This window comes from Mugil cephalus, chromosome 8, assembly GCF_022458985.1.
Source record: "Mugil cephalus isolate CIBA_MC_2020 chromosome 8, CIBA_Mcephalus_1.1, whole genome shotgun sequence".
Classification (NCBI taxonomy): Eukaryota; Metazoa; Chordata; class Actinopteri; order Mugiliformes; family Mugilidae; genus Mugil; species Mugil cephalus.
In genome coordinates this window covers 19,108,467-19,130,667 of record NC_061777.1, presented here as the reverse complement: position 1 = coordinate 19,130,667, position 22,201 = coordinate 19,108,467, and the positions used below count along the sequence as shown (strand labels likewise).

The window sequence follows — 22,201 nt, the reverse complement described above, 5'->3', positions numbered from 1 at the left end:
TGGATGCTTCATCAGCGCAGCGGGGCCCGGCAGAATCCACATTGGCGTAGTTTTGATTCCTAGTGCATCAGACTACATTATATGCGAAAGGATTGTTAGGCTTTTCCAGGGGGGAGTAGCGCTGCCAGAAGCACTGCAGGTTGCTGATTCTGCATGTTGTAAAAGTTGTGGCCATTTAGAAAAAAAAAAAAAAGAAATGTCAAGATCACAGCCTGAAGAAATCTTGATCCAGCTTTTATTTTAGACCCATAGAATACAATAAAAATAAGAAGCCATTACATGTCATTTTCTCGGGCTTAATTAGGGAATTGTGTTTATTTTAGCTGCACAAAAAAGAACATTCCAATTCACTCCAAGTAGCACTTATAAACAAATTCATGTGCAAGCCAAACCATTTGAGAGAGGTATCCATGGTAACCCACACTGAGTAGGAGCAAAAGAGACTGAATTGATTTCAAAGAGAAGCAAGAAATGCTGATGGGAGTCTTCCATGGAGACCATAAAAATTCTACGTCATGGAGATGAGAGCAGGGGTGATTAAAAAATAAATAAATAAAAAAAAGCTTGTAAACCTTCAACAATCTGCAAGTGCACTGGCGGAGGGATTCAGCAGCGCTGCCTCGTATCTGCTGTTCAGTTTTGCAGCCACGTACGGCCCGGACGCTTCCTGGGCTTCAGATTATCTCCATCTGGGATTGTCAGTTTAAAGTCAGCATAAGGTTGGCCATAAGGAGACCCCCTCTGGCAGCCTCACGGTGAAGATGAGATAGGACGAAAGCTCGGCACTCGTGTGGGCATACTCTCAGATCCTCCTCTCACTACATGTAGGTCAAAGTAAGAATAGTGTAGATATTATTCACAGCTGCACTGAGCAAACACAAACTCCACTGTCCTGGTCTCTGGAGTCGCAGTAAGACATCCCATGGCGGGACTTAATTAAATCTTTATTACACGCTCCTCTCTCATCCTTCATCATCTGCTATTTTGGCAGAGGGATCACTCAGTCATGTGTGCAGGTTTATTAAAGGGGAAACACATTTGGACGGCGGAGATTGGCCTCTCCGTGGGTGCTGCTTCTTTCCGAGAGCTCCAGACGACGTGAATTATTTGTGGTAGCGCATTGTCACCGTGATATTGTTATGTAACAACCAAAGGAATGCAGTTCTATTACATTCGGAGCATGCTGCTCTGCGGAGCTCAGAGTTTGATGAGAATTTTAAACTCTGATTAAGGTCAGCACGAGGTTTTATAATGCAGGACTGTCATTAAGGCCCCGCTATTCAAGACTGGACAGACAACAAATCTTTTGTGCCTCGGCTAGGAAGAATCAATGAGGGCCTCTAAATATGGATATCATTCACCCTCCATCCCACAAGCAGCACAATGCAAAGCAGTACTGGGTTGCACTAATTGTGCAAGGCTGTAGGCCATGTATAATAGCGGTAACAGCCACTGTTTATCATTCAAAGACTGTCATCTGAGCATTGAATAAAACATCCGAACTGCAAACCGATTCGATTTTTTTTCATTCAACAGTTATTGAGAACAAGTGATGTATTTATTCATTTGAAATCAATTATTTGACTCCCAACGCCTGGTGTTCTTCCCATTCAGATTCCGCCTCGTTAGCATAGCCGCCCATCAAATTACACGTGCAAATCAGTTTCGACGCTTGCTTCAATTTGTGAATAAATAGCGTCTTAATGTATGTAATTACACGTTCTGGTTGGAGCCATCCAGATGCACCTGTGCTCGCTGTTTCTCGAGGCTGTTTAAATGGGTCAGCTCTAGAAATATCCTGGCACGGAGAAGAAGTCATCACGGCCCCTCCCCCCCCGTCTTCTCTGTCTGTTACAGAGCAAAATTATCGCTGGCGATGTCTCTGAATCCTTTATTTGTGACCAGAAAAGTCATGAAAGTTGTGTGGAGGCGATTACACAGCCGTAAAATAGCTATTTATGTTGTTTCCGTGTGAATGAACTCTGTCCTCTGCCAAGGTGGTAAAGTCAACCCTCGGAAAGTGTTATTCGAAACAATAAAATATGCCTTTCTTGATCCAATGAGCATTCATACCTGCATTTGTACCAGAGAACAGTATGGCTCACTGGGTAGCCAGATAAGAAATTTAAGCGAGCTTTAAAAACCACACTGACCTTTCAAGATGGAGCAGCTATATAACATCCTGCCTGCAAATTGGATTTTGCACTCCAGACACCTTTGTCTGCAATGAAAACTTTCAAGGGAAAAAGGAATTGATCCATTTGGTGATTAAAATTGAACCCTTTCATCCTCTGCATCAAATCTAGCAGCTACAATATTTGGACAGGGCGAGTCATTTTACAGCTGATGAGGGACAGTAAGACATCTCCATTTCAATGCATTTGCTTCAGCCGTGGATGCAAGCGCTGATTCAAGATTGAAGACAAGGCAATGAGACACACCATTCTTTTGAATGGGTGGCACATAATACTATTGGCCTCTCTCATCTGCAGCTGCTGCATTCAGACTTGAAGCCCTGATGAACGTCCAAAATATAAGGGAACATAATGCGTGCACTTTTCTGCAGACGCCATGAATCAGGCCACTGTTCCACAGAGAAATGACGAGGCTAAATTGTGATGTGCGCCGTTCAAGGCGCCATCGATCAATATTTGCTATTAATTCATTAATAGGATTATGCACTCATGGTATTTGTGTGTTTTTCTTTTTTATTAAGTGTTTGTGTGTTACTCCAGCCGGCGTAATTAAAAACTGAACCTCAGAAATCAATGAAGATGAAAACCCACCGATTAACTCCACTAAAAGCCTTTTTTCTGCAGCTTTACTAATAATGACAAACTAATGCCATCATTACACAGTGGGCTGTCAAAAACGTACGAGACGAAAAACCTGAAAACTTGCAACGATGTCGTCTGAAAGGAATGGACTTCGTATTTTAATGATAACTGAAGTAGTACTGTCTAAACTAAGTGATGGTTAGTTCTGTGTGTAAGACTGTTGGCTCACACCACCTTGTGGTCACATTAGTGTGGTTGCTGCTAGAAATACACTGAAGTACATTTCAAGTCGGCAAAACTTAAAACTTAAAGATCAACTTTTCAAAGTTATGACTTATGATCATTTCTGGTTTCTACTTGATAATATGAGTTAAAGCAGCTAATGTGAGAGCACTAATGTTTTTCATGTCTTTTTTTTTATTTATTTCTAATTTTAACCCCTAATGAAATGTTTTAAAGTTCACCAAAACTTCCGATAGATTCAATTCACCTTTAATTTTTTTCAGAAATTCAACATTTATTTTAAAATACTGTATATTGATAAGTGATGAGCCGTTCAGAGAGAAGGACGTTAAAATCTGATCCACCAAAAACAGCCCCTTTGAAATACATTCCTAGTGGGGAAACAGCTTTTAACAGCTTTATATTTTTGCTGACGTTGTAATACCATGGCTTAATCCGCCTTTGTAGAGCCTTGTTTTAGGGGTTTTGCCATTTTCTAATAATAGTTATGTCTAATTTAAAAAAAGCATCATATCATGCCTCCTCCTCCTCCCCATTGCTTTTTTAAACTCAGTACTTAAAGACAAATGAACAGTGACCACATAGTCAAAACTTATATGAAGTCCAGTCAATGGATTGCTTCAAGTTTAATTTTTGATAAGATGATATTAAAACAGTTCAATATCAAAACATTTTTAAGTTAATATGAACTAATCTTGGGACCTAAGCAATTTATCTAATATATCAGTGATATATGGAAAGTGTCTAACATTTTAAAAATAGTAGTTTTTGCAGATGACACAAATATTTTATGTCCGGGGGAGATTTACAGCAGCTGTTATTAATGGTCAAAATTTAATTGCTAAAACTAAAGTTTGATGCTGGTTGCTGGTTTGATGAAAATAAATTATCATTAAACCTGAACAAAGCTAAGTTCATGATATTTGGAAATTGTCAAATTAATCAAGAAGTATGTTTGGAAGTGGAAAAACACCAAGAAATGAAGTTTCTTGGTGTTTTAATTGATCAGAAGCTCTGCTGAAAACCTCATATTAAATATTTGTGTTCGAAAGTATCTAGAAGTATTTAGAAATTAGTAGAAATAGAAATTAGTAGAAATTAAACACGTCTTAGATCATAAATCACTTCATATGTTGTACTATGCTCTTATTGATCCACATTTGTCCTGTTGTGTTCAAGTTTGGAGAAACATATAAAAGCACTTTACAAAAGATCTGCATTTTACAAATCATCATGCTGGGCGCCTAGCTCATACAAATCCTGTGTTCTTAAAATCTGGTATCTTACAGTTTTGGGACCCAGTTCAGTTTAAATGGGTCTGAATTTCTTTAAAGCATAGAACAAGTTGTTACCCAGCAACCTCCAAATGATGTTCACGGTCAGAGAGGGACAATACAATTTAATAGGGATTCATCATTTTAAACAGCCTACCATCCATTCAGCTCTCAGTATGTGCATTTCTCTTTGTGGTGTGAAACTGTGGAATAAACTAGATGAAAACATAAAACTTTGCATTACATTAAAACAATTTAAAAGTAAATACAAACAATCATTCTAAGAAATCGGACAGCTAAGTGAATGTATGTATGTATGTGTATATATATTTGTGTGTGTCTGTGTGTGTCTGTGTTCTTTGACAGGATTTAATTTTGTGGTGTTGCTGTCTCATAATGAAAGGGAATGTTTAAAGACTAAAAAAATGTACGTTCTCATGGATCTGGAGGTTATATGACAATGTTAGAGGGGACTGAACTAGATAAGCTCTGCTTCCTTCAGCCCCTTCTAAACATAGCACTTTAATTACAAAGTGTCATTTATTTTATTTTATTTCATATCCATCTATATTTTTTCCTTGTCTCAGTTACTGTTTGCTTTGATGTTTGTGCTTGTTTGAGACAAATAAAAACCTAAAAACCAGCTAAAACTTCCATATAACTTAATGAGGCAGTCATGTTTTATAGTGTTCTATGAAAAAAAGTTCAGCTGCTTTTGAAAAAAAAATTTGTTTGATGTATTGCTTTATGAGTTTCAACTGAAACAAAAAGGACTTAAATAAAACACCTGTGTTCACCCAGTGTTCTTTTTGACTTTGTAAATAGCTGACTAGCTTACAACTACACACACAATACTTTAAGTATATTCACGCCAGGATAAAACAGTCTATACAAGACTGTCAAAGATTTTACATTTCTTGATGTGGTTGTATTACTATATGATGCTATATTTTATTTATTCAGACTTCACATCTTCACAGTTGGTACGGCTACAAGCTGCTATAGACCCTCTTTGAACTCCAACTCCAAACACTAAAATACTGCAGAGAAAACAGAAGGAGCAAGAGAGGAGGATTCACTCCTCTCTGATGGACAGAGATTATCAAGCAAAACCTGAACCTGGAATACCTGGAAGGGTTTCTATTCTACATCCAGTCAGCAGTCACAAATGAAACAGCCTCTGATGGTCATTGACTTTATTAGACATGTGCATGTTTTAATAACATACTCAATTTCACATAATATAACTACATTGCATATAACATCTATATATATTTTTTTTACATTTAATTCAATATTCCACCATGATTTACATTATGCGGTAACTTATTTTTTGATTAGCAAAAACCTCAGCTTTTTGATTTTACACTTATGACGTACTTTTTTTAAATCTGGCAGGCATCGACCGACTATCGGTATCACTCGAATCTGCAACGATTTCATCTTTTCACAATGATTATACAGTGCATTGAGGAAACAACAGAACTAGCTGCATGGGAGGAAACGAGGTACATTCACAGTCAAATATAGCCACCATGAAGAATGTAAACGTTTAAAAGAAAGAAAGCTCTGTGAATATTAAAAATAAAAACATAAATACAAAACTACTTCTATGCGTTGCTGCCGCGGCTCTTCCCGCCTGTTGCAGGAGGCGCCGTGGCGAATGGTGTGTCTCAGCACGGCCCAGAGGCCACTGACAAAATGATATTTTTCAAAGTTAACCATCCATGCTTAATGTGATAGCTCATTTTCATAAATTACACACTCAGCGTAACAATTACTGCTCTCACTGATTATCCTGACAGCGGGCTAAGTCGGAATATTACATACTGAGTGCTGTAAAGTTTAAAAATACAGCTCGCGAATGCATAAAGGCCCAGATAGTGGTGCCTCACAGAAGAAGATGATTCGAGTACAAAATAATTCAAGGAAGCTAAAAAAATAAATAAATAGAGACACACGCGTTATCAACAAGCACAAATAGCAGCAGGGGGGAAAGAGGCGACAATCTGCATCACTCAGAGCTCTGTACAGCACATCTATTTGGTTTGACCAGTTACAGAACAACATTCACACGTTAATGCACCATTGAGCACAAGGGGTCACTGTGGCTACACAAATAGACCGATAAACACAGGCAGCATAGAGAGTCTGCAGGGGGGAGGGAGAGGCCAGGACTTCGTCAGACTTTTGGCTATTGGGTCTTCTCTAAAAAGCATGATATTGCCATACTGTACCAACAATTGTATACACTCCATCTGGAAGACGTATTTAGTGCCTGGAAAAAAATGACTGTTTAACTTGGACTAGTGACCAAAGAACGCTTCATCAGTGCAAAGAAAAGGTGGCAGTAAGTGTTAAATCTACTGCAGAGGAGCATCTTACCGTTGACATTCCCATTTTTATTTTCATTCTTTACAATGTTTTCCTTTCTTTATTGTATAGATGAACCTCATTATGATACATTCCTTGGCTGAGTATGCTTTGGAGCATGGCCTCTTCTCGCAGTAAATGAACCCGTTGAAAACCGAGAAGCACACACGGAGGCAGAAGCTCTGCTGCGCTGCACGACACAGGCTCCATGTTGAAGTGCAAAATCCCAAATCCCACCTACCGCTAAATCCGAAAATATTACTGTACATCCGCTAAACTCTAACGGCTGCCTTTACAGTCACGGGGTTTTCTCGTCACGTTGCTTTGAAGTCAAGCGACAATGAAATGAAACTGTCACTTTTCGCTAACTGTACCTGAACAGCCAACCCTGCCTGTGCTGTGTCTTACTGTACACCACCTGCCACAGACACAGCCGCCCCCCCCCCGAGGAGGGAACAGAGACTTGTCGCTTTGTCGAGTGGCAGATGAATAAAACCTGAAAATGTAGACTTCGTACATCAGTCCATGTCATTGTTATTCAAGTATAATTTTGCAGTATACTCTGTGTGCAAATGCGTTTGAAACAATAAAACATCCCACCTCATCAAAATGCATGCTTTTCCTTCGCTCTTTTGTAAACAACCACGATAAGACTGCAATGGAAGACCCTCACCCACACACAAGTGTCACAATCAACTGGACATCCCTGAGACAGCTCCATTTGATTTGACGCTCTTGTCTGTGTAAGGCATGCTTTTAAGGTGGAGAGCCTTTGGGCTTTCGTTCTTGTGCGACAAAGGATGGGAGGAAGAGTGAGGGGCCACGACATACTCACGACACCAACTAGGCTACGTTACTAACTAATTCAACTACATGTGACAACACAGTTACAAGCGCCAAAGTCAGGGGTTGGAAAATGCAACCATTGCCTCCTATTGACATGCAGCTAAGACATCACTATGAGCAGTCAACGGCTCGAACTGATCTAGAGTTTGCTAACACGGGACATCCTATGTGTGCAGCTGTAGTGAAAAGTGGGCACTGTACAAAAACTACAAGGAGGGAGGGGTTATTTCTGCTGAAGGGGGAGTGGTCTTTTACTGTATCTTAACCCATATTTCCGCTTGAGAATTTGTATTTTGTAAAAGTTGTTGTATTTGTGACATGGAGCTCAGAAAAAGAGACTTTTTGTCTTTTGCGGCGTCACGCCTGCTTGTTGCTGTTCATTGTTCCCTGCTGTGGCAAACAGATGATTTATTATTTATCTCTTCATTCAAGCACGGAGAGTAGCTGTCACGTAGCACATTTTAAAAATATACAACATGAGCTAACAGGGTGCAATAACACTAGGCAGGGTGAAAATCTAAGATTCTGCAGTCCTCTCGATCCACATAACTTTTGTACAGCGCCTTAATTTATTGAAACATAAAGACCACAATGACGTTACGGCACCAACAAACAAGTGGGAGCAGTGTTGTGTTGTTCAGCTGCTTATTTGTGTGTAAGTGTGTTCATGCATATACAGGCTTTCGACAGTTTGTGTGGATGACTTGCTTAAGCTTGAGGCAAGGCAAAGGAATGTTTCAGACATCTGTGCCTAACATCATTCTACTTTTCGTTCGTTTTAACTGTTTAGGCAGTGGGTGTCAAGTGCGTACATTTTCACATCAGGCTCAATGTACGTGAATTGGAGATGGTGTCCTGTTGGTCCTTGTTCGTTGGTGTGTGTTGGGGAGGGGGGGTAGAAGGGATCTTTCCTTCACTTTGCCTGTCCTTGTTTTCTGTCAGTAGGAGGAGGAGGAGGAGGAGGAGGAGGAGGAGGGAAGAGGGGACTTATGCCGTCTCAGTCTGAGAAGAGACTGGCAAAAGATTTGCGTAGATTGCGTATGGTTTCAGCCTTCACCTCGTCCTGGCTAAGGCTGGCTCGCGGCGCTGGGGTTTCTGGAATGTTGAAGGTATTGGTAAGAGACTGGGACTTGCTATAAAGAGAGGAAAATGGCAATAGAGGAGAGGGAGAGGCTATTAAAGTCATGCAGCAAACCCATGGAATGAAAAGACCGGAGCTCGGCAAGGCAGAGGAACAGAGAGAGAGGAGAGGAAAGGCTCAGTAAAAGATGATAAAAGCGCATTCGTTCCCTGAGGTCATTCACTATCACCTTATCATTTCAAGTTAGCGTTGATATGATATGAATAGTGAATGCCTTTTCTGGATGCATAGTGATGCATGTGTTTTTTGTTTTTTTTTGGCTGGGATTCATGTCAAGAGTGTTCATGTCACTAGTTCATTGAAGTTAATTGCTATGGACATAAGGTTTTTAAAAGATTTTAAAAGGTGCTACTATCACTAGTTAACCACCATGGCTGGAGCCAATGTGATTACATAAATTTCTGATTAAATTCATTATAGTTACGATCCGTGTTCACTACGTGTTTACCACTCATAGTGATCAGTCACTTACAGTGATCAACTACATCAAGATGTGGACATTTTCTGTCCATCCCCACTGCTGAGATAAAAAGTCATAATTAAAGAATTTGGTCACCTGGGTCCAGAGCGTTAATTGAGGCCGAAAGATACATAACAGCCTCTGCTTGTTGTTTTAATGTATCACAACTTCTCCAGAGAAACTGAAATGTTATGTTTTGTGAAAGTGCCGCTGAGGGGCTGAAAAAAAATTTAAGAATCAATAAACCATGCACATTCAGGTGGATCATTTATCAATAAAGAGATTTCCCTTGTGGCATGCATATTTCACAGGAGCAAAAATTAAGAAGGGATATTTTATTTTTTTTTAGCCGTAAGGTTCTCTTTATGAAAAATGAGATGAGACAAATCATAAATCAAACGCAGCTACTTACTTTAGTTGTGGGGAGCCACTCAGGCTATCTTGACTGGGCTTCTGTGGGGGCTGCGGCTTCTGCTGCAGAGGGGGTCGTCCTCCCGGGCCCCCCTGGCCTTGAGCGGCGGGTCGCGGCTGCTGGGTGGTGGCCGCTCCGGGACGGCCCTGCTGGCCAGGAGCTCTCTGTTGCTGCGCCCCCCCCTGTGACTGCTGCCTAGGGGGCTGAGTGGGCCTCTGCTGCTGCGGTTGTCCACCCGGAGGTTTCTGGCCGGGGCCTGCTGCTGACGCTTTCTGCTGCTGCGTTACAGACTGTTGCCTCTGAGCTTGAGGGGAGCCTCCCTGGCTACGTGGAGGAGTGCCTTGCCCGGAAGTAGGTCTCTGGCCTTGAGAAGCACCTGGACCCGGTGGCCGTGGTTGAGCCGCAGGTCCTTGGGTTGCCTTAGCCTGGGTACTGGGGTCACCAGCAGCGGGGCTGGCACCAGGCTGCTGAGCCTGCGCAGGAGGTTGGCCCTGAGGTTGTGGGCGCTGCTGAGATGGGGGGCTTTGCTGGGGACCACCTGTGACATAAAAACGAAAGTAGCAAAGGAATCCAGTAAGTTTCATCATATTATTGTCTGTAACAAATATTATCAGTGAGTTCACTTTTTTATTGCGGAAAATATCCAGTTCATACCCTGAGGCGAGGGACGCTGTTGAGCCTGTGGTACTCTGGGCTGTGAGATGGGCTGAGGAGACACTGCTTTCTACAAAGCATGCACAAGTTAAAGGGACAGAAATTAAACTTTTATAAAATAAGAAAGGAAAATAGCTAACGTAGAAAATAATACTCCCACTTAAAGTGGCAACCTGACATTTAAAGACAACCACGCAAACAACTGCGGCACGACGTGTCAAGACTTTTAGAGAATGATACCAACGAATTCTACGACGATGACAATTGTTTAGTACACACATCTCTGGCTTTATAAAAGGGAAAAAAGGAGATTAACGCAACCCTGGGTAAATTTAACAGCTGAAATCCAAAAAAGTGCGATGGCCTTAATATAACCAAGGAGGAAAAGATCCGATAATGGAGAGAGAAAAGCCAGGAGATGGATGCAGATGTTTCCCTATTTTTGCTCATCAGACGGGGGACGTTAGTTTTGCTATGTTTTAAACAAGCAGGGTATGTTATTGTTTCAACTAGCCACTACCCAGCAGTTACGCTATTTGCATTACAATGCATCACATTACTTCTCTCTACCAGAAATAAAACAAATACTGCGAACATCTATTCCACTCAGACACAAACTGTTTACATTTTAATGGCTGCCATTGCACAGTGTGAGTGTGCTTAAAGCATTCCTGTTCATTTGTACCTGTCTCACTCTCAGTCGTTAATTACGAGAACTGCAGTGTTTTACATCTCTATGGCCTTTAAAATGCTTTCAATTTCCCTCAAGTTTGGTCAGCGCACTAAAGCTGGAATCATCGCTCTATTCCACACAAAGTGAACCACGAGTACTGCACTCATTACACCAACTGCTGACTCGAAGGCATGTGCGGTTTATGCCCAACTAGTCCAATTATTCAAGAAAGAGGTGCACCTAAAATAAAATATTATATCTGGCTTGACATAGTTTATATTCCTAATAAAAGTGGGAACATGACGAAAGGTCAGTGGTTACTGGAGTACGCGCAGCGTGCCTGCGTTTTAAACACCTGTGCTGGCTGGGCTGCTGTGGCGCGGGCTGTGGAAGGGCTGGAAGTGCGTGGAACCGACTGGTTCATCTTAGAAACCACAAGTTCTGCAATCTGAACACGATCCTCATCCTGCTGGTCCCCGATCAGTGGCATTGAGCAGTCGTCAACCTAAAACACAGCAACATGGTGAAGTTTCTTCATTCCCTTTTTGACAACCGGCACATATTGGTATACTGTACGTGCACTGTTTTTATTACCTCTATGATGTAGTCCCTGCCGTCTTTACCATGCAGAGCCTCCACGGCACAGATATCCAACCCTCCGAAAATGTCTGCACAAGAATCTACCCACATTCTGTACCTGCAATGACATGTCAAACAGAGATATTATTACACGCCGAGGCGTCATGTGATTTACAATTTCATTCGGCTTGCGGTTATGTGCTCTTACTTGTCTGACATGGCCACCTGCTCAAGCATAGATGAGCCAGTGTTAGTTTTCCAGTTGCCGGAAATAGATGTTCTCCTGCAAATCAGGATAAAATTTGACTTTCGTTCACCATTACCACTTGCCGACCCTTTGATAGCAGTAGTTTTGGTATTCGTGGTAACTTCACTCACATGTAAGCCTTGTAATTGTTGCCGATCTTCTGGATGCGGACGTCATACTTTGCGTCAATAAAGGGCTCAGAGGTGGCATAAGTCTTGGTCAGTGCCACCACACTAGCGATATCTTGGAAATCATATTGGTTGTCCACTTTCACCTGTCAAAATATACACATGATGAGATATACGAGTCCAAGAAATAAGGTGTTCATTTCTGAGTGAGAATACTTGGAGGACTCTCTACCTTCCCCATTCCTGAGTGAGCATGACCCATCTTTACCACCACGGGGAATCGAGGAGAAGTAATCTGTAGAAGAACATCATCAGATCTCTTATCAGTGTAATCCATCATGGTACTCTTGTGATTACAAAACCAATTGTTTCATCAGTTTTCAATCATACAGACTAAAATCAGTGCAGCCTTCCTCCATTTCTGCAGAAATTCCGATTCATATTGATGACTTGAAAGCCAGCCTAGTTCTGTCAGCCTGTGACCGCGGGGGTGTAAACGGCGGCTCTGCAGCAACGGTCTCAGTCTAAATGAACTGACGCTGACTTGGCACGCCAGTAATCAAAAGGCGTCCACCAGTAATGAAAAAAAAAACACAAGAACACCCTTCTCAGATAATTTGAGTGGTCTCAGCTGCAGCATACGATGGATTATTGACATGGAGGTAAATTACCCTTCTAACATGTGACCCATTAAGAGGGTTGAGCTCAGCATGTCAAACTGTCTAAGGGTTGCTTAGCATCGAGACATTCCCATCAGCACGGGTGTAGCTGGAGGGCTGTGAACTCACCATTTCCTTGTGGTTTGGATAGTAAACCTGCTCAATTAGTGGGAACTCCTCCGGGCCCAGTTGCTTGTGAAGTCTAGACATCTGAGCAAACTGAAGCAGACATGAATGTTTAAAATGTTGATTCATATGTCTGTGCAGCCTAATTCAGTGAAGTCTTTAACTGAACAAAAGATTTCCACTTGCCACCCATGGTTTGTCACAGAAATTGTAGACAGAGTGCAAAGAGTTGACACTTGGCAGTCCAGCATACTGCAATCCGATCACCATGTTCCGGTGGTCTCCGTTCTTGTCCATGCTGAACGCATGCTGTCTAATCAGCACAAAGTCTGGCTTAAGGGACCTAGTGAAGAGGACACGAGCAAGGTGTTAAACTGCACTGAAAGACAAACTGATCAGAACGTGTTCTTTACTGGAAATATTTAGCACAATACTTACTTTGTAACCTTATGTCCATTCCTAATCGCATCAATGTCCACGTTGTAAGTGCCTGTGGAATTAGCCACCAGGTTGATTTCAGAGAACTCTGCCTGAAAGGACAATAGCAAGGTCAGTCCCTAAAAACGCCATAAAAAATTATCCTAATCAGGGCAGGAATGGCTATTTCTACATCAGCCAGACAGAATTGGGTACAATCTCAAGATATCGTTAGCCTAATAGCATAATTGCCCAAGTCACTTTTTGAATAACTGTTACAATATCAATAAAAATATCCCAATATGTGCTTGCTAAAAGTTGTGGTTTTTTCTTGTTTTCCAAAAACATTCAAATATGAGACTCTGCTTGGAGTGTGTCCTTACTGATAAGAGGCTTCAATGCAAATAATAGAAATGTCATTGCAGCAAAAAGTAGAGGGACAAAAATAACACAAAAGGAAAATGCCAGAGGCAGAGAAAAGGATTCTAAAGCATCTGGGAGCTCCTGAATTCCTGAATAGTAGATTGCACCATGAATAGCGACTGACCAAATCTGTATAACTGGATATAATTTGTATTCACATTTACAAAGACGGTTATTGTTCAGTTGCAATGACTGATAAATCAGTATTAGATTGTAAAGCATTTGCTTTGGAAATGCCAAAATAAATATTTTTTCTATTAATGAGAAGTCAGAGAGAGCTTCCGTGTGGAAATGAATACAGCGATCCCACATCCTGGCAATAATAAATAGTGAACTGGATCCTGGGACAATCATCATTCTAAAGGCCTTTGTTGAACACTGCTTATGATTTTTCTGTGAGAATGGTGACGAGTGATAAATGCAATCAAAGGCAATGCTTTAATCTGCAGAAAACCAAACCATACACCACAAGTATTTCTTCATTTGACAAAAATAGATCAGAGGCAGGGATGGTGTTATATGTCTCCGGACTAGTCAACACAAAGTCTTCAGAGAAAACGATGTAACATTTGTCCAACCGAAGTTACCATCTGGTCTCAGTGCCCAGTTGAGCTTGGCTGTTTTTTTTTTTTTTCCCAACCATATAAACCTCTGTTATCTTTATTTTGCAAGTTTTCTATTTTTCTATGAAGGAGTTTAACCGGACAACCTACCTGTTCTACCTTGATGTCAAATTCACCATGGACCTTCCTTCCTCTGAAGACCTTCACCCTGAATGTGAAACAAGAAGTTAAATCCAACTGTTGTTTCCAAAAACAAAGATGTGTATGATTTAGATGCACTTTCCCTTGTAACTGACAGCTGACATTTCCCCCAACACCAGCAGAGCATTTAAAAAAATAAGCCGCTGAAAACACACAAAAAAGCTGACACTGATGTAACAAAATCCCCCTTTTCACACACACACACACACACACAATACTGCATAATGTGATAACTACCTGCAGTGAATTGGGATTGGGCAGCGTCAGCCAATATAAATATCAATCCCGAGTTATGATGTGATAATGGAATATTTCCTATTAGCACCTACAGAGCGTCATCTTTAGTAAGACTACAGTGTCGCATCACCTGTCACTTGTGTGCAAAGCTCTAATAATGATGCATCGTGTGCACCAGTGCAGATGCATATCAAGCCTGGTGAGAGCATTTCTCTTGTGCACAGTTTTTCCTCCGAACCACTGAATCTAAAAATCCCTGCATCACCGTGGTGCGCCGGCCATATAGTGCAGTGTGATATTTTACAAGCGTTTTGACGGCAGAATGCAACCAGAATGCAGCACTGATCGCCAAATAAAAATGGCTTCTCTGCCTTCCGTGTGTGTTGCGCCTGTGCCATGCCACTACCAGCGCACACGCGCATCTGCAAGGTGTTGCTGGCACGAGCAAGAAGCCCACGGGCGCTTTCACGTGATGCAGGGCTACCTCTCAGATGAATCGTATGACCTTCTAGATGCCAGGCCACCGCAACCCACGGTTTGGCACACATTCCTCGTCTAGACGAGTCACCGAGGAGCTGCCCAGTGCGCACTGATCTTACCAGTCGGTCTGCTGGTCATCGATCACCAGGAGGATCTTGGCATTGCTGGAGACTCCGGCCCGGTCCGCCGCCTCGGATAAGGTCGCAGCCGCAGCAGCCGTGGTCTGTTTGACAGCATTGGATATGGACGAGAAGAAGCCGGAGCCTCCACCACCTCCGCCTCCTCCTCCCACTACTCCTATTCCTACACCTCCTCCTCCACCACCACCTCCAGACTGCTGCTGGCTGGTGGACTGGCGCCTCTCCGACGGCCCGGGTGACACTGCGGGGCTTTGCTGCGGTGGGTCGGGGCGTTGGAGGTCAGTCATGTAGCCATTGGGGAGATTGGACATGAAATTGCTGTCCGAGAGTCGTCGACGCAGGTAGTTCATGATGGAGGTTTACCGACACGACGGAGTAGGGGTCCAAAAATCCTCCCACTGGATGCGGCTTACAACTTGGTGATCAGTGAGAAAAAATGAATGACTAGGCCACTTTCCCATGAGCAGAAACAGAGATATGTGTTACATAAAGAAACACAAGCCCGGTATTAGCTACTAATTAGAAAGACATTTAAAGGTATTTTAACGTTAGTAAGAAATCGTGACAAAGAACTGGCTTTAGGTGCACGAAATCATATCGCCACATTTTGATAATGATACTACAGACTAATTCAAACGAAATCAATAATTCACTGGGCTATTCATACCCGATTGATTCGGTTAATGAAGCCACATATCAAACCAGCCCGTAGTAACATCCATAACAAGGCTTGATGGAGCCTACCTGGGAGTGTATCCAAACTGATCCGCCCCAACGATGAGTTGATGGTTATTAGCTATTATCTCTTTACAGGGATGCCTGCATGCAGGTGACTCTCGTGTCCTCCGTGCTGGCAGGCAGCTCGTGCATCGGGCTTTAACCTGTGAAATAAATAAAGCTACTGTCCTTCCTGCATCACCGCCGTCCTTCCCCTCAAGCCCCAGTTTTTTCCGTCTGCCCTGCGTCACTCCCAGTCATCCGGAGGGAAAGATCCTGCGAGGCTGGACCGCTGTCAAGGTGGCCAGTGTCAGGACTCTGACTTCCGGGGAATGCTTTCAAAATAAAATTTTGTATCTCAGCACGTAATACCAAAATCTCAAAAGTTTTCTGGTTCCAGCTTCTAAATCATGATATTATCTGGCCAGTGAATCAGATGACAATTCACGGGGTCATAATTCAATCATTTTTGCAACCAGTGAAAAGCATTCAGATACAACTGCTGTGCTATTTTGTAGAATCCTACTAAAAGGGGCGTTTTTGGACTTCCTGTCTTGTTCTGGCTGTCCTTGTCTGCCTTGACGCAGTCCTGTGGTGGGGTACGAGGGTGGTGCTGATGAGAGCGGAGTGGCAGGGGCGTCGCTCTCTGTCGGATACGAGCCTGCTGTTGACTCCACGGGATACATACGGGTGTTGATGGCGCCAGCGCCCTGCTGAGTGCAATGTAACAGCAGTGGCACAGTTGCTCCCTCTGTCACTTGAGTGTGACTTTTGATTTCCACCGGTCAATACAGGTCTGTGAGACATGCGCCATCTGTTGGTGATAACAAGAGACAAGGATGAGCACAGACCCCCCTGGGAGCTCAGGCCTGTACTATGGAAACTGCATTGTGTGATAGTAATTGAGTGTCTAATTGAGTATATATATATATATATATTTAAGAAAGATAAAATTAACCATTTACTGACTTACACAGATAATATCATGATTATTATCATTGTAATAATAAATAATGTGAGCGTATGTGGCCTATGTTTCATTTAATGTCAGCCTTTTTATCTGATAATTTTCAGGAATCACATGTAGCTTAATTAATTATTAGATCAGCTCCCTGCTTACATAAATGTATGCATGAAACACTTAAGTCTTCTAAAAGAATAAGAATAAATTGTTTAAGATATACAGATGTATAGAAAATAAAATTATATATATATATATATATAGCAGCAATATTAAAATTAAGTTGTGGTAACTTGAATGATGAACTAGGCTATTTTTTGTTGGTCAATGACAACCATTTTCTTTTTTTTAGCTTGAGATGAATTAAAATGTACCTGTTTATCTGTTGTTATTTGCTATATACTGATATATAACAATGAGGGAAGCTCTTTCTTATCTGTGTGAGGTGCTAAATGAGGACAAAACCTCAACACGATTGACCACTTGCAGATTCCCTGCATTTTCTAACCAGATTCTTTGCATTTTAAAATGTTAACACTGCATGGCATTTAACGCTCAGCAAACTGGTTTTGCCAGATGTGTATTGTAAACGTGTTTGCATTTCTGTCCTTTATTATGCAAAATGTACAGGGATAGGAATGAATGCCATGTTATTAATGTGTATGGCGTAAGGGGGCAGTGTTGAGCTTAGTTTAAACCCAACCTGAAATGTTTCATTTTGTATTGACAGCAAGATTATTATGTATAAACTATTCCAGTCATTGCTGTCAACCTGTTATATTCAACAGTGTGATTAAATAAATGACACATGAGCCCAAAACAAGTAGACACAAAAGATATTTTTCACTGTTTTTAACACCGATGTGCAAACACTCTCAAAACATATTAACTACTCTTAATGTTTTGTCTTTTTCTTCAGCAGGGACAGTATCAGAGTGTGTGGCCTCCGAAGACATTCAACGTGCAGCCAAACCCCTCAGTATGCTCAGAAGAGATTGTTCTCATGGCAGCGGCATTTTCGGGACTTAGGAGCCTTTGTCTGGCCATCAACAAAAGCCTTTGGATTACTGGCGAGGCAGGCTCAGAGTGCAGCTGCATGCGTGTATGGGCAGGTCAGTGGAATGACTGGAGCCTCGGTGGGCTAAGCACTCAGAAAAATGCAGTTTGGTGAGATTGCAGATTAGGGGGAAGGGAGGAGGGGTGGGACAGGTGCTGACTCCATGGACGGAAACAAAAGACACACACTTTGCCCTCAGGCACACTTTGGGGAAAAAAAAAAACCTCAAAAAGATCCGTGTGAAAAAAAAAATCTTTGCTTCCCTGTCTCTTGTCTACAAAATAAACTGCTGTTGTTGGATAAAGCAAAAGCTAATCGATGTGAATTGCGCAGCACTGTGACATTTAGCAACTTCACTTTCTACTTGAGACAGGCCTACCTGTGAGCACATTCCACCTACAATACAACAACACGGAGTGAACGGGGGCTTTCCATTGGCCGAGGCCAATCAGCCAACCAGAAAGCAGGGAATGAGTCACAGGGAAGCCACTGTGCCTATCTGCACTCACCTGATACTTTACCTGCCTGAGCTCAGAGCAAGCATCTCATTACCTTTTCCAATACAATCTATAACTGAGGCACATTGTGTCCTGTAACCTCCAGCAGTCAAGGTGTTCCTCTGTTTTTGGATCCGCTCAGATAAAGACCAGGAGCCATGGCTGTGGCTAACTTCCAATACATTACTCGGATGAGCAGTGGATTCAAGGTCTACATTTTAGAGGGTAAGTAGGGCTCGCGCTTCTCTTTTATCCCGTCACTTTGCCTGCTCACATTTGCTTGCATTACACTGACATGTGCATTTACTTCTATGTCATAAATAAGCTAAACATTTAAGTGACGTACACTTATATGTATTCTGTCTGATGTCACAACTTTATTTCAACATCTGTGTTCATTACAGCAGTGTTTAGCTTTGTTCGGACCATGACATTTAAGTAAATAAAGTACCAGAAGAAAGAACAGATTTAATGAAAATCCAATGGGAGATACAGTCTTAGAGGAACCTTTAAAACATACTTTGGATATGTGTTTAGCTTTATTATAGATGTAGGAACTCTTCTTAAAGAAGACTAAATGACTCCATGTTAATACTGATTGATTAATACGGACATTACAGGTCCTCAGCCCTGAGCTGAAGCTCTATAAACTGTGCCTTTCTTTTGGTTATCATTAAAGTTTGATCACACGCAGCAAAGCAGAAGGTCAGACGGCGTATTCCCTCTGCTAATAAGGAAGAAATATCCATGCCCGAGGCATTAGAAAATCAGCATAGGTGTGGTTATACCTGCCCCCCTCCACAATAGCACTGTGTGTGAACGAGGAGCTCATAGGTGTTGGAGTGTTTAGGCTGGGAGGAAATGTGAACTGGAGTGAGCAGATTGGGTGCGAAAAGACTTTTCACATTATTGTGTTTGTCTTGGAATGCAAAACAAACAATCCACTGTTGTTTCAGTTCAGTGAGGCTGCAGACGTTTTCTGAAGGGCTGATTTGAATACAGTTGAATAGACTGTGCCGGCCGTCCCATTTCCAAGTGTTAACAGCGCATACAGTCAAACAATGGATCACTGTAATTATGCTCCCATTACACACTGCTGGCGTTTGGACTGTATTCATGACACTTGAGGACATGGCTGCAGATGTATTTGGGACATATTCCTGATGCTGCTTTAATTCAAATATAGACAATGACAAACTTTCTTTTTTCTAAAAAAAAAAAAAAACACCAATAAGTTATCTTGTGAGGTGGGGTGCACTCCATGCCCCTCTTATTCAACACATCACTGACATCATTGGTTGCTTTTTGATGTGTTTCAACTTGTGTAATTGCAAAAATCTAATACGTGTATATGCCTGTGTTCAACATGGTGGCCTTTTGACACACGGGTGCCGCCCAAATCAGCGTAACAAGAGTCAGTTTGACATTTGGCGCTCCATCCTCACCTATATTGTTGATTGGACCTTTCTGAGCGTGTGACAGGGCAGTATGCCAACATTAAGCAGAAAAACAACATTTACCGTTAGTATTGAATCAGCTGTATACTGTTGTAACCTCGCTGATCAGGTAGATCGAGTTTTACAGCTTAACGGAGTTTATGATTAACGGTGACACAAAAAAAAAAAAACGTTTTCCCACGAATAGCAGTCATGCAGGTTGATGTCATGGATCAAAACAAGCAGTTACTCATCAATGAGTGCCACACACCAATTAAAACCAACTGCACCAGTGTACGGTCACTTGCAGTGTTTTGGTCAGTTAACTATTGTCAAACCATATTTGGTTTGGCACGTTTTTTTTTTTTAAAGCTCTAGTGCCTAAACTAATTCTGCACTTTATTTTTGTTTTTGTAGGTCAGCCCCACCTCAGAAGCGAGGACAGATTCAGACATATGACAAATGACCGAGCCCGAGGTCCGGCTGTGTATCCAGTCAAACGCAAGCGAAGCCACGAGAGAGGCCTCACTTTGGAGGAAAGGTTGGTGAAATGGTTTATTTGTGATTCCGTTAATGTAGTGTGTAAAAACACATGAAATGCTTCTTTCTGACAAAGGTGTCACGTATTCTGATCGTTCATTGTTTCAGGCGAGAACGGGCAATAAGCAGAAGCGGTAATAAAGTGGTACAGAGGGCAGCGCCGGCACCGGCGATGTTCGGCGGCGGACAGAGTCCCACGTCTACCCAGAGTCCGACACCCAGCCCCACCAGCCCCCTGCCCGCAAATGTGTACTACACACCAGTCATGGACGAACCCCTCGCCCTCATCAAGAAACCAAGGAAAGACCCAGAAAGCACAGTGGAGAAGACTAAAAGCACGACTACCGCTCAAACCCAGGTGAGAAAAAAAACTGTGTTGGTTGAGTCTTCAGCAAGGAGATTTCATGGAAGATATGGAATATCTGGGCAGTCATAACTTAGGGAACATGGCAGGTCTGCATGTCCCTTTGTAGTCTTAGAATAGCTCTAGGCTACCCACAGCAGTGGTACATCTCCCACCTGTACTCAGCGAATCCAACTGCACACGCACTCCACTTCCAAGAGCCCGCGCAGGCCCGAGCTTGCCCAAGCTATGCTATCCAGCCGGATTCAGGAAGAAAATGTGAGCAATGGAGGGAGGAATGCCATCAACAAGACCGAACAGACTGCTTTCTCTTTGACCTGTTTATGCCACCACAATGGGAGTGATCTGACTTTCATGGGCAAACCCAACCAGTTTAATCAGTTTCAAATCATTTTGTTTTTTTTTGTATACACAGTTATTGTTGTAGTGTAGATGGAGTGCACAGTCAGGTTTAGTATACACTTCCAGTGTAATGAAAGGGAAACACAAAGCGGGTTCCAATTTCTATGAGCCCTTAATCTAAATGAATGACCCATTTATCTGTTGTCTTTTCTCCAGGTGCGTCCATCTGTGATCACTCGTGTGTCCTCGTTAAGAACTCCCTCCAGCAGACCTGAGCTCCACAGAAGCCACTCACCGGGTCAGTCTCACACTCTTTTCAACGGTCCCTCCCTTGTTGTCACACGCTTCATAGTGTAGATAACCGCACGCGTTCACTGACTCACTCAGGTGTGTATTTGACATTTGTCATCCATCCTTCCTGTTTCAGTGATTTCCAAGTGCAACTACGACCGTGTCCTTGAGGAGCATTTCCAGAGGAGCCTCGGAGTGAACTACCAAAAGGCTCGCTCCCAGCAGCTCTCCATCAGCTTGTCCGTTGACGACCACTTTGCCAAGGCTTTGGGAGACAAGTGGCTGCAGATTAGGCCCAAGTCGTCCTCCTGTTCTTCCACACCCCCCAGCAGTCCAAGTGTTACCCACTCCCCCACCTACAGCCACAGCCCACACCAGAGCCACAAAGAGTCCGCCAGCAGCTCATCGCCGACTTCTGGCCGCTGGTGCGTCAATTAAAGCGGAGTTGACCTTGGATCCCGGTGCGAACCGGACTTTGTGACTTTTAACATTTCACTGCGAACAGCTCTGCTTGTCCATGCAATGGAAATGTCAGCGCTAGTGCTGAGAGAGTGATCTAACAGATGCGGGAGTGCTGTCACTTTGGACCTCTGTGTGTCCAGCCTAAATACACAGTGACGCAGACCGATGTAGCATTAATCCCTGTTTTGCTACATTTCTATCCTCTGCTTGTTGATAGCATCTGAAAGCCTGAGATACTGTAGATGGTGATGTGGGATGGTTGAAAAATTCAGCCAGATAATCCTTTACATTTCTTTAATTTTGTGTCATTCTCATAAAGCGGCTGAATGCCACAATTTGATTGTATTGTATTTATATTCTGATGCAAATGGGTTCCTTATAGTCTATATGACTAACTTATCTGCTGTATATTATGCCTTTACGCAGTACACACGACAGACTTTTGAAAAGACTACGGGAAAAATAAAAATCTTAAAAATCA

At 42.4% G+C, this 22,201-nt stretch overlaps 2 protein-coding genes across 4 annotated transcripts; one reads left to right on the top strand and one right to left on the bottom strand.

The window, feature by feature from the left end:
- Nucleotides 1-5,475: 5,475 nt before the first annotated feature.
- syn1 (synapsin I) lies at nt 5,476-16,058 on the bottom strand. 3 transcript variants are annotated; one of them, XM_047591798.1, is made up of 14 exons: nt 15,798-16,058; nt 15,033-15,505; nt 14,146-14,203; nt 13,031-13,122; nt 12,779-12,935; nt 12,596-12,685; nt 12,040-12,102; nt 11,811-11,953; nt 11,641-11,715; nt 11,448-11,550; nt 11,209-11,358; nt 10,181-10,250; nt 9,527-10,064; nt 5,476-8,646 (listed from the first exon to the last, which is right to left on the bottom strand). In XM_047591798.1, the coding sequence occupies exons 2-14, from the start codon at nt 15,401-15,403 to the stop codon at nt 8,511-8,513; spliced, it is 2,046 nt and encodes a 681-aa protein (XP_047447754.1). In that variant the 5' UTR covers nt 15,404-15,505; nt 15,798-16,058; the 3' UTR covers nt 5,476-8,510. The 3 variants fall into 3 exon arrangements, with proteins under 3 accessions (XP_047447754.1, XP_047447753.1, XP_047447755.1); XM_047591797.1 differs by having other exon boundaries at nt 15,033-15,468; nt 15,798-16,056; XM_047591799.1 differs by having other exon boundaries at nt 5,476-8,608; nt 15,033-15,468; nt 15,798-16,056.
- A 2,237-nt stretch (nt 16,059-18,295) lies between these two features.
- Nucleotides 18,296-22,201, top strand: vgll4l (vestigial like 4 like). Its single transcript, XM_047590962.1, has 5 exons — nt 18,296-18,510; nt 20,139-20,262; nt 20,370-20,619; nt 21,184-21,265; nt 21,395-22,201. The coding sequence occupies exons 1-5, from the start codon at nt 18,444-18,446 to the stop codon at nt 21,694-21,696; spliced, it is 825 nt and encodes a 274-aa protein (XP_047446918.1). The 5' UTR covers nt 18,296-18,443; the 3' UTR covers nt 21,697-22,201.